Raw genomic sequence first — 10,374 nt, forward strand, 5'->3', positions numbered from 1 at the left:
TCTTTTTTTCGATCTCAGAAGTTTTAAGTAAATTCATTTAGAATATAACACTCGGGTACTCATATAACTTGATCACTTTCTTCATTAACTTTTAAACATCCCCAGCAGGCGACGTTCAAAGGACTTCAATGGAATCACAAAATACATCGAAGAAAACTTTGTTGACTATGAAAAGGTTACTGAACAGCACTTGTTAAAATTTTATAAACCCGTATTTTTCCGACAATGACCCTTTGTGCTATTATGCAGTGTTTATTTACAATGCAGAGCCTTTTCAGCTGTGAATAATTCTTGGCCACTTAGATTTGTCAAAACAGAATTAAGTATTGTTATCCAGTTTGTCTGAATAACACATCTACCTGTTGTGCAGAAAGATAGGAAAGGGCTTGGAAAGATTTAAAATATACACGTACTGAGAAAGTCCATTTAAATTGACCAAATCCTGCACAATGATAAAGATTTTTTTTGAAGGTTGATGTCCCGAATTAATAAAACAACGAGGATTAGCGGCAGATCACAAGGTAAGAAATTGACCTTGTTTTGTACAAAAATATTACTTATGTAAACCTAATATTATTATAACAAAATGGCTACAAATGATATAGGCATAAGGAAATCATTATCGCACAACTTGGTTTAGATATAATTCCTTTTCTTAAATGTAAGAAAACAAAAAGTAAGATCACAGAAGAATTGGCGGGAAAACCTTTATGATTTCCATAGAGATGCAATTTTTATTGAGGTGTGATTTTCGTGATCAATACTACATGTAATCAAACGGCAGTATTCCCCTACCCTGCTCCAGTTTTATGTCCAAGAAGGCAATAAACATAACCGGAAATGCTTCCAATTATACATGGAATACTTTCTTCTGCAGAAAAAGCGCCAGATTTTGTTTCTCAAGACAAGCGTCTGATTGGGGACATAAAGAAGTATTGATTGAGAAATCCCCCTCTTGACTTGTAGTGCCTTGCATCTCTCTCTCTCTCTCTCTATGATGCTAACGAGCAACATACAACAAAGCGGATTGACACAACACCTAAAACTCTCTCTCTCTCTCTCTCTCTCTCTCTCTCTCTCTCTCTCTCTCTCTCTCTCTCTCTCTCAATAACAAGATCATTTTCAAGACTCGACAATATATACTCGTATAATGTGTTACCTAATAGAATATTTTTTTCTGTTCTTAAAAATTTTCATTAGCTCATGCAGTAATCTTATTCAGGTACGGATATTTTAATTTGATGAGCAATCCCAATAAGTCACTAATCTTTTTGTTGTTTAAATCTTCTGTGTATACGTAAGAATTATGATACTCGACGTTCCTTGTTAAAATTCCATTATTGTTCGATGATTGTCAAAATGTACCCCCTCGGTCGTTGATATGACACTCCTATAAAAAATAACTTTAATAAATCATTGGCTCACATTATATACATACAGCTTAAAGATTACATCACATGAGGTAAAAGTCCCCAAATGATCGAAGCAGGTGGATAAAACCATTGAATTTACTTAAATTAAAATTATCAACGACCCCCGATTTTGTGCATTAAAAATCCCCGAATATCCAATAGTTGCGTAATGAGCATTTAAATTTCTTTAATATTTTTTCGCCTGGTGTATTAACCTACGTATACATATCAGTTAAAAGAAGAATGGGGAAATAAATTGGATTCGCTGTGTATTGAAAGGTAAAGCAAACAACGACCAGATCGATTGTCCCCAACGAGAGCTTTCTTTATCATCTCTGGCAAAGCACCGGGATAGGAAAGTCCCACACGGGGCACCCAAAAATATAACAAGTGCATAGTCTGCTGTCCCTTTATAGCAGCAGAAAAAGGATTACCTGCAGGTTTGCGTCTTTGGCGTAAGGGGCTTTCCTGGCGTTAAACCGCGTTAATCTTGGGACAATAAAGATTAAATGACACAGTGAGACCGATCGACGATATGGGAAATAATCACTTTGTGTTCACAATTGCAGTTCATTGAAACTTTCGCTGGTGGGACCTACAAACCAGACACCGGCAAAAAAGGAAATTCGCTTCTATAAACTGGAATATGTAGACAGAGAATTCGTGAGAGAAAGAAGAACAAACAGATGGGTACTTTGGGTCTGTCTATTTTTTCCCCGTAGCCCGTTGTAACTAGCTCGTGGTAAGTAGATATTATTTACTTTAATAGATTATTTACAGTTAATAGCAAAATATATTTACTCACTCGAGAGCCTGTATCTCTAACCGATTCAAATTCACATGATGTTTGATTTTTTTTTTCTATAAATTTTCTGGCATTTAATTCAGCTTTGTATATCAAAATCGCCTTCTTTGTAAACAGACGTTTACAATCCGTGGCAAAAAATCTTGACACAAAGGTGTAATTTATTCTTATATATACATATATAGAAGTATATTTCTAAACAAAAATCCCCTGGTGCTTTACATAGCCATGGTGTGACACTTTTCATGAATAAACATACATATTAACATCTTCAATACTGAAATTTTGGTCGATGAACACTTTAATTGTTCGACATCGTTTCAAGTCTCAGATTTCATATTTCGAAAAACGATCCTATTCAAGTAATGTCATTAATTTCTCATTATAAAGCCATATCTTTTATGATTTATCCAGACCTAAGTGAAGTATAAGGGTCTCTATCTATGAATAAAACATTTTAGCTTTTATATATAAAAGAAAATAAACACGGTGACACCGACAAATTTGGTAAACGACCTTTTGAAAACATTCTGACCAAACATCGGCCATTTGCCCAATGATTCAATCACAACGGGGGACCGATTCAGCGTTTACAGTGACACTTTTAAACCATTAATAACCAATGAATTAATAACAGATTTCTATATCTGAGAGAAACCCAGACAGTATAGAAACCAAGGCTGCCGTTGCAATTGTTCTTACTTGTTAACTCTGATGGCAGATACAGTCATAGAATTTTAAACAATCGGTAATATGTTTGCTTTGTAAATGGGCGACCATCAGTATTGTGTGATCAGACATACCGGTACTTCGTTCGTTTAAGAGATTGTAAATTCAAACAGCCTTTCTCAAAAGGACATCGGAACAAATTTTTGTTCATTATGCGCAAACTAAATACACGAAATCGCCTAGGAGTGCATATTTACACGGACTTCTTTAATACACATCAATATCAATTGTACTTTGAAGCACCCTCATTCCTGTCTGCAATTCACCATAAACCACTTGAACAAGCGGGTATAAATTACTTGTATGCCAAAGCAAAGAAATGAGGAAACACCTGTTAATGTATTTTATTACTGACGAAGTGATCATCTAGGTGTTAATCATATCATGGGGGTACTCTTGGGTTAGCCGTAGGACGACCACAAGTGCAAAGAACTCTCTTGGTTCTCTGCAAGGATAGCTAATGTAGACTTGCTCAGTCCACAATCGGATAAGATTACATGTGTCGCTATTGTATTAAGTCCCTCATGTGAACTTTAAACAAAAAACTTAAAAAACCTTTTGAATATTAAGACGATTAAAAGGTTCTATAGTTTTGGAATCACCAAGAAAGTGATTTTGTATGGCAGCTAATTTTTGAATACTAAAATTGATTATATGACAATGCACAGGATTAAATGTTTTAATTCCTTTGAAATCAAATTTTGAATTAAGGGCATTAAAAATGATGTTTATGTTTAGCGCGTTGTCTTATTCTTAATTAATGATAAAACACACCGGAACCTTATGATTTTGATGGATATGAAATACTCATTGGGAAGAAATAAACAAATAGTACATGGTTATTAGAGACCAATGTGAACTGGTTATAATGCATTTCTTAGTTACGAGATTAGCTTACTAGCGTATAACCAAATTTGTGACTTTTTAATTAGATGACAGACATGAAAGAAAACACACTTGAAGAGAAAGAAAGCGACAATGAAAATGGCCGGCCGGGTAGTGAAATCTCCCTGGATTCCTCGGATTCTAACAGAAAGAGACCCTCCCTGCGGGGCAGTGCCAAGTTTAGGAGGGTGCCCTCCGCAGCAAATAGCCAGGGATCTATGGAAGACAAAATGCTGGCCCTGAACGCCCTACTGTCGGACAGCCTGTTGATCACAGAGTTTCCCGGAAGGAACGGGGAGGTCAGCAGAAACGGGAAAACCGAGGACGACGACACGCTGAAAGACGAGTTTGGCGACGATCTCAGTGATGACGATTTCGAAGAGCTTCCAGAAGATGGTAGATCTTCCAGGGATGTCGACTATGACACGGATTTAGATATGGACTATGATGGTATAGTTAATAATCACGTTAAAATGTGTATATATACTCTAAAGAAAATAGAAATGGTTTTTTTTATCTTACCAGTTTTCAATTTATTTTACTATCTAAACATCCATTTAATGTTACCATCTTCGCTAGCTAAGATGAGAATAAACGAATCGGATACAGTAAAGCAAAGCAAAACGATGTCCGAAACCTTCAATCATTATTAAGTACGTTGAACTTGCAGAAGGTATCTTAAGAATATCATAATGATGTTTTCAGAATGGATCAACGAAGCCAAAAGGGAAATAGAAAACGACAAAACGGGAGAAAAGAAATACTTGCACATGTGTGAGGAAACGGGAGTTATTCCTGCGTCATATTTTCTGAATCACATACAAGAAAAAGAATTCAGTATGAAATATCATGGACTCGGTCCAAATGGTGCTAAGGCCATCGCATGGCCGCTAAAGGTATATTATTGAATGCACGTAATCATTAGATCTCCTGAAATTATTATACTTTGATATGCGTTTAAAAGAGCAATATGAAAATCTATTTAAGTTTGCTATTGGCATTATTCATCATGGTATTGCTTAATGTAATGGTGCTCTAATCATTTGCTTCAGACGAATAAGAAGATTGAGAAAATAAACCTGGAAGGCAATTGGATTGAAGCCGAAGGATCAATATATCTGGCGAAGATGTTGAAAAATAATATCTATGTCACAGAGCTGGTAAGTCATAACATGTAAAACAGATATTTTGTACAAAAATTGAACCATCACCAACACGTTTTTAACACATTTTAGTGAATTTGAATGAGCATAATAGTTTCCGTGAAATTATCGTGAAGCCAAATCTAATTTTAAACATTACCATAGACATTAGCAATTGTTGAGACATTATTTGTATGATAGTGCAATGACAAATACCAATACTCTGCATGAGAAAAGTGTACATACATCATAGGAAAACGATGTGCTCTGTTTACAGACGCCGAAAACTATTTTTGTCAAATCATTCTTTTGAATGCTTTTCTGATTGATTTAAAGATTAATTTATTCAAATACCTTGAAGATTTAATAACCAAATGACGATGGACTTTTTATATTCATGTACATAAAATACATTTGGTAGAAATTATAACCAAATCATATGCTTGATACTTAAACATAGAAAAAACAATGTTTTTTGCAGCATTTAGCAGAGAATAGGATAGGCAACGAGGGAGCAGAGGCAATCAGCGACATGTTACAGAAAAACGACATGATCTACTCACTCGATCTGTCGGGCAACTCCATTGAAGACTACGGTGCTGAAAAACTATGTAGAGTGCTCTTGGTAAACAGGTTTTTGTCAAATTTGAATACTATTAATTAAATCATTAAAAAAACCTTGATTAATTCGCAAGCTTCATCATTTGACCCTCTCGTAGAAGACTTTGACTGATTACATGTAGTTTATTATGCAATAACTTTTTCATTTTAAATAGAACACTTTGAAAACATGTTTGAAAAATAGGCAAAATGAGTGATATTTTCAGCGTGATTTATTTAATGGTCTCCTTCTGCATATCATATTTAGAAAAATTCCTCTATCAAACATCTGTACCTTGCCAACAATAAGTTCGAGGAAAGGGCGGCTGGCTGGCTCCGAGAGGTCCTGACGAACAATGAAACACTGGAAACTGTTGATCTAAGCTGGAATCATCTTAGGACAAGGGGAGCTATCGCCATTGCAGAGGGTGTTCAGGTAAATTCTCGATTTCTATGGGGAAAAAATGAAATAAAGCAACATGCATGTACAACTTGCATTTTAGAATACAATGTGCAGCATTATTTTCTGCTTGTTTTAGTAAGCATTTTTTATGTTAATAGGAGAACTATGGTCTGCGAATACTCAATTTAGCTATGAATGGGTTCGCGCAAGACGGAAGTGAAGCAATGGGGAAAGCATTGAAAAATAACCGGACTCTCCTGGAACTGGACCTTAGTCATAACCGGATACCCGAGGCAGGGGCCACGGCCATCAGCCAGGGTCTACAGCATAACGACACCCTCAAAGTACTCAGGGTCAGTTCTTACTACAAATAAAACATACGCAGGCACGTAGCATCTTTTTGAAAGTTTAAAACTTATCCGAAGTCTTGACAATCAATTTTTTTTCAATGATTGCTACCCTCATAACCCGCATGAATCATCAAAGAAAGAATTTTATTGTTTATATTTACATATTCTTTAAACAAATTAATAATTTGACTGTTAAAAGTAAAAAAATTAACTATATTATTGTTGATGTACATAAGTAAGGTAAAAGAAACAGCCAAATTGTCTTCTACAGGAATTTTACATCATCATGATTATTTCGTGCAGTCCGTGATTTTTCTTAGTCTGCTGAAGGTTACGGCCAATCGATAAACGGGGCCTGTAGATTTCAGTCCTGTCAGTTTCGACAAAGCTATTAATTATTATTAATTTTCGTAAGAAATAGAGGGAAAAATACTTGGTGTAAATATATATGAATAACTTATGGTAACACAGCACGTATACTTGTAGGTGGCGTCCAATCCTTTGGGAGGTGAGGGACCTCTAGAACTGCTGAATGTTATTGCAAAGAACGACATGAGCGAAATCCGTGTTCTGGATTTGACGGTGAGGAGATATAAAGCACATAGATATGCCAGTTTGTGAATATAAATTTTTAAATTGCTTTAAGTTTTTTGATGACATTTCTTTTTGAAAAAAAGAATTATCGTATTTTTATTCTTTTACATTTCATTTATCTCGTTCAACTACGTAAAAATCAATTTATGCATGGAGCTCGAGGCTTTCTGAAATACCGCATCTAAACGTAGGCCTAAGAACACTTTATAGTTAATATAGAAATATACATGTACTCATAATGTACATATATTCATAATATAACATGTAGGCATTCTTCTTTCAGGACGTTCTAGTTACCCCGGCGTTTAAAGAACTCCAGCAAAGTTTGGAAAAAGACCGAATCCTCACTGTGTATTTCGGTAACGTAGTGGGAGAGATATTTGATTTTAGTTCGATTAAATTCGATCCGTTTTGCGACTTCCGTCGAAACCCTATGTCACTACTCATTGAATACTGCAAAGAAGCTGGTTATAGACTGGTGGACCTATTTAACGATTTCGATAGGGATGGGAACCAGGTTATCTCAAAAGAAGAATTCATTATGGGAATTAAAGTACGTAATACTTAGTTTCAGGTCAAAACAATGGAAAAAAATATGTTGTGCAGCAATTCAGCTAAATACATATATCTAATTGCGCATTTTGTATTATTTTGATTTCAGAAAGCTGGTGTAAAGATTAGCATAAGGCAACTTGAAATTCTCATTGAGTCTCTGGACATAAACAAAGATGGTAATATCGACTTCAGGTAAAGTCTTCAAGTTGTTATTTGGTGACTTCAAAACTCTTTTCACAAATAATTACCTTATAACGACAAGGATTTTAAATTATTTCACGTTCTTACATGAGCAGTATCTAACATATGAATCCCCGAAAAAAATTGTTGTTAAAGTCACTATTTAATGTTTGTATTGCACAATTTGGTCAATAATTTTATACATGTACATGTTATGAGCGATATCAACTTTGCTTTTTTCATTTAGTTCGATATTAAGTTTTGAAGAGGGAAAATAAGTAAGTGTTTATATGACTAGAGCAGTCAGCTAGATCTTTCACCGGATAAACTAGCAGCGCACGCACAATGTAAATCTATCTGCTGCCTTGCGCAATCACGAAAGACACATCTTTATTATGTAGAGCTAGTATAAAACTTTTTTATGATATTGCTTTAGGAAAGCGTAGAATTTTTATTGTCAATGATGTTATGCATTTCTTATAAATACTTTTCTTTACCATTCTTTACGACTGAGACGAATCTCTATTATGACATATCTTACCTTCATTTGTTCCTGACTTTCTCTGTAACTAGTGAGCTTAAGAAAGGAAAAGGTAACCAATTCGTTTAGATACTTACTTGTACTTTATATGCTCTAGAATTCTTTTTCCCCCCTTTGTATGGTACAGCATGTTTGAGTGTTGTTCGTAAAATGAAATTAAAAGCCATAATGATCAAAGACGAACTTTGTATTTACCTTATTCTTTAACGGTAACAACTGAGCACTACTTCTCTCTAAACATAAATATCTTTGTACTTTTCTCCTTTTTTTCCTACAATGTATGAAAATATCATCCAGAATATATCAATATATTAACAATTATTGTATAACTATAGTACATGTTTATACTTTTAATATTAATATATATGTAGTTCTGAATTCATATTTACTAACTTCTTATCAATATTATCAAGCATCTATATATATATATATAATTTATAATTTATTGACGATTGATAGCAAAATGAAGAATACGTGTATTTAATTAGTTTTACAGTATTTTAAAAACATTTGGCAATGCCTCGGAGATTGACTTCGATGGAGGCAAATTTGACTTTGATCAGTGGCTTTGACCCCATCCCGCTATTGTCCTCTGAGGTTTTAGTAACATATTTGTAGCTGTCTTCTTCCATCTGAATATCGAATTTAAAAAAAAAATTATTCAGTAATAGCCTGCATGTATGAACTGTCACAAAATTACGATATCCTTCTATCAAATCAAATGATCCACAATTTTGTAATTGCTGTTGTTGTTTCGCTTTGCACTGAACAGATGTACCAAGGTACATTAAATTGTCTAATGAAGATAAATCACAGGGCTGTATCTTTATATTGCTCTGAAATAGCATGTTTTAAATCAAAATTAAGGAGGCTGGATGGTCAACAAACTAACGATCAGATCTACATAAAATTTTAAGAAATGATTTGCTTAGCTTTAAACTATTATTTAGTAAAGAATTTTTTTTTTTAAACTTTTTTTAAATTGGGTACTTTGCGGTAATTTAATGTAGAGCTCTTCTTCAAAAGGAGATCAATGCAGTCTAAAAATGGCCACGACCATCGAGCCATCTTCAGCCTTCCCTCTATTGGATTGTTGTGAATGTTTCATACTAGTATTTTGATTACAAATTGAATGCTTTTAGCTACTCTCTCTCTCTCTCTCACTCTCTCTCTTCTGCTTCCCTTTTAAAATATTTAAAAGCTATCATACATAGAAATGGTATTTACTCACTCATTTACCTACTCATTTTTGGCTTAACAAAGAAAGTGAATCCAAACTAGAAATATATATAAATTCGATTCGCTATCCCTAATCAATATGATAAAGGAATGGATCTTATAAAAGCACAACGTTTTTTAAATCTTTATTCTAATTCTAAAAAAAAAATTTTTGCCTTTACTTATTATTATATTTCTTTTTTTAGGATCAAATATAAAAATTATTCCTATTTTATACAAATGAATGACCGCAACCGATTCTAAGTGTGGTTTTTAAAACTTGCAGAGAACTGGTCATCGGAGAGAAAACATACACACAACAAAAAATGAAGCTGGCCGCGGAGGCGAAGAAACTGGGGAGGAAGGTATCTTCCACAAAGTTGATGGATGATATGTACCTAAAGAAGATGATCGATGAAAACTATGCGTAGACTTTTTGTTGCTTATCTGGGCATTGAAATACTGTTACCATTTTATGTTCTACATGTATCTCTGTTTTTTTTTATATTTATGAAGAATTGCATGCATCGTGAAGTCATTGATTGCATTCCTTTGCTGGGGGGGAGGGGGGACCTATGAAATAGTCACCGAACTCTCTTCTGGTTTTAATGTTGTTAGATTGGCAATCTCATTGTAGGATCTTAACTTTTTAACGATAGAAAAGCTAATAGGTGCATGCATTGTTAGTATATGTACATTAAAAACTTTATTGTTATAATTGGACTTATTTGAAAGGAAGCGTGTAACGAGCAGAAAAAAAATTACCGAGAGCGTAATCAAAAGTTTATGAACAATGACAATTAAGCCCGTTAGAACATGAATTGTCTGTATAATTTTTAAAGATGTTTATAATTTATTCAATATTTGTTATATTTGTGTATATGCTGATTAAAATATTCTGTTGATAATAATTTTTACAGTATACCTGAGACCTCTTCAGTACCTGTAAAAATCTGACAT

The 10,374-nt window shown here is 34.1% G+C and overlaps 1 protein-coding gene across 3 annotated transcripts; it reads left to right on the forward strand.

The window, feature by feature from the left end:
* Window positions 1-363: 363 nt before the first annotated feature.
* On the forward strand, window positions 364-10,325 carry LOC128177083 (leucine-rich repeat-containing protein 74B-like). Of its 3 annotated transcripts, none has more exons than XM_052843616.1 (12): window positions 364-521; window positions 1,982-2,154; window positions 3,879-4,281; window positions 4,537-4,727; window positions 4,884-4,991; window positions 5,455-5,598; window positions 5,842-6,009; window positions 6,135-6,329; window positions 6,813-6,908; window positions 7,204-7,473; window positions 7,582-7,667; window positions 9,701-10,325. In XM_052843616.1, the coding sequence occupies exons 3-12, from the start codon at window positions 3,879-3,881 to the stop codon at window positions 9,843-9,845; spliced, it is 1,806 nt and encodes a 601-aa protein (XP_052699576.1). In that variant the 5' UTR covers window positions 364-521; window positions 1,982-2,154; the 3' UTR covers window positions 9,846-10,325. The 3 variants fall into 3 exon arrangements, with proteins under 3 accessions (XP_052699576.1, XP_052699577.1, XP_052699579.1); XM_052843617.1 differs by lacking the exon at window positions 364-521 and adding an exon at window positions 8,229-8,248 and having other exon boundaries at window positions 1,736-2,154; XM_052843619.1 differs by lacking the exon at window positions 364-521 and adding an exon at window positions 7,903-7,933 and having other exon boundaries at window positions 1,736-2,154; window positions 9,701-9,840.
* Window positions 10,326-10,374: the final 49 nt, after the last annotated feature.

This window comes from Crassostrea angulata, chromosome 3 (assembly GCF_025612915.1).
Source record: "Crassostrea angulata isolate pt1a10 chromosome 3, ASM2561291v2, whole genome shotgun sequence".
NCBI lineage: Eukaryota > Metazoa > Mollusca > Bivalvia > Ostreida > Ostreidae > Magallana > Magallana angulata.

Excerpts from the sequence above, each read along its gene's own strand:
- LOC128177083 (XM_052843616.1), top strand. The coding sequence starts at position 3,879 with ATGACAGACATGAAAGAAAACACACTTGAAGAGAAAGAAAGCGACAAT. Across the intron at positions 4,992-5,454 it reads ATATCTATGTCACAGAGCTG|CATTTAGCAGAGAATAGGAT; the intron begins GTAAGTCATAAC and ends TGTTTTTTGCAG. Across the intron at positions 6,909-7,203 it reads TCCGTGTTCTGGATTTGACG|GACGTTCTAGTTACCCCGGC; the intron begins GTGAGGAGATAT and ends TTCTTCTTTCAG.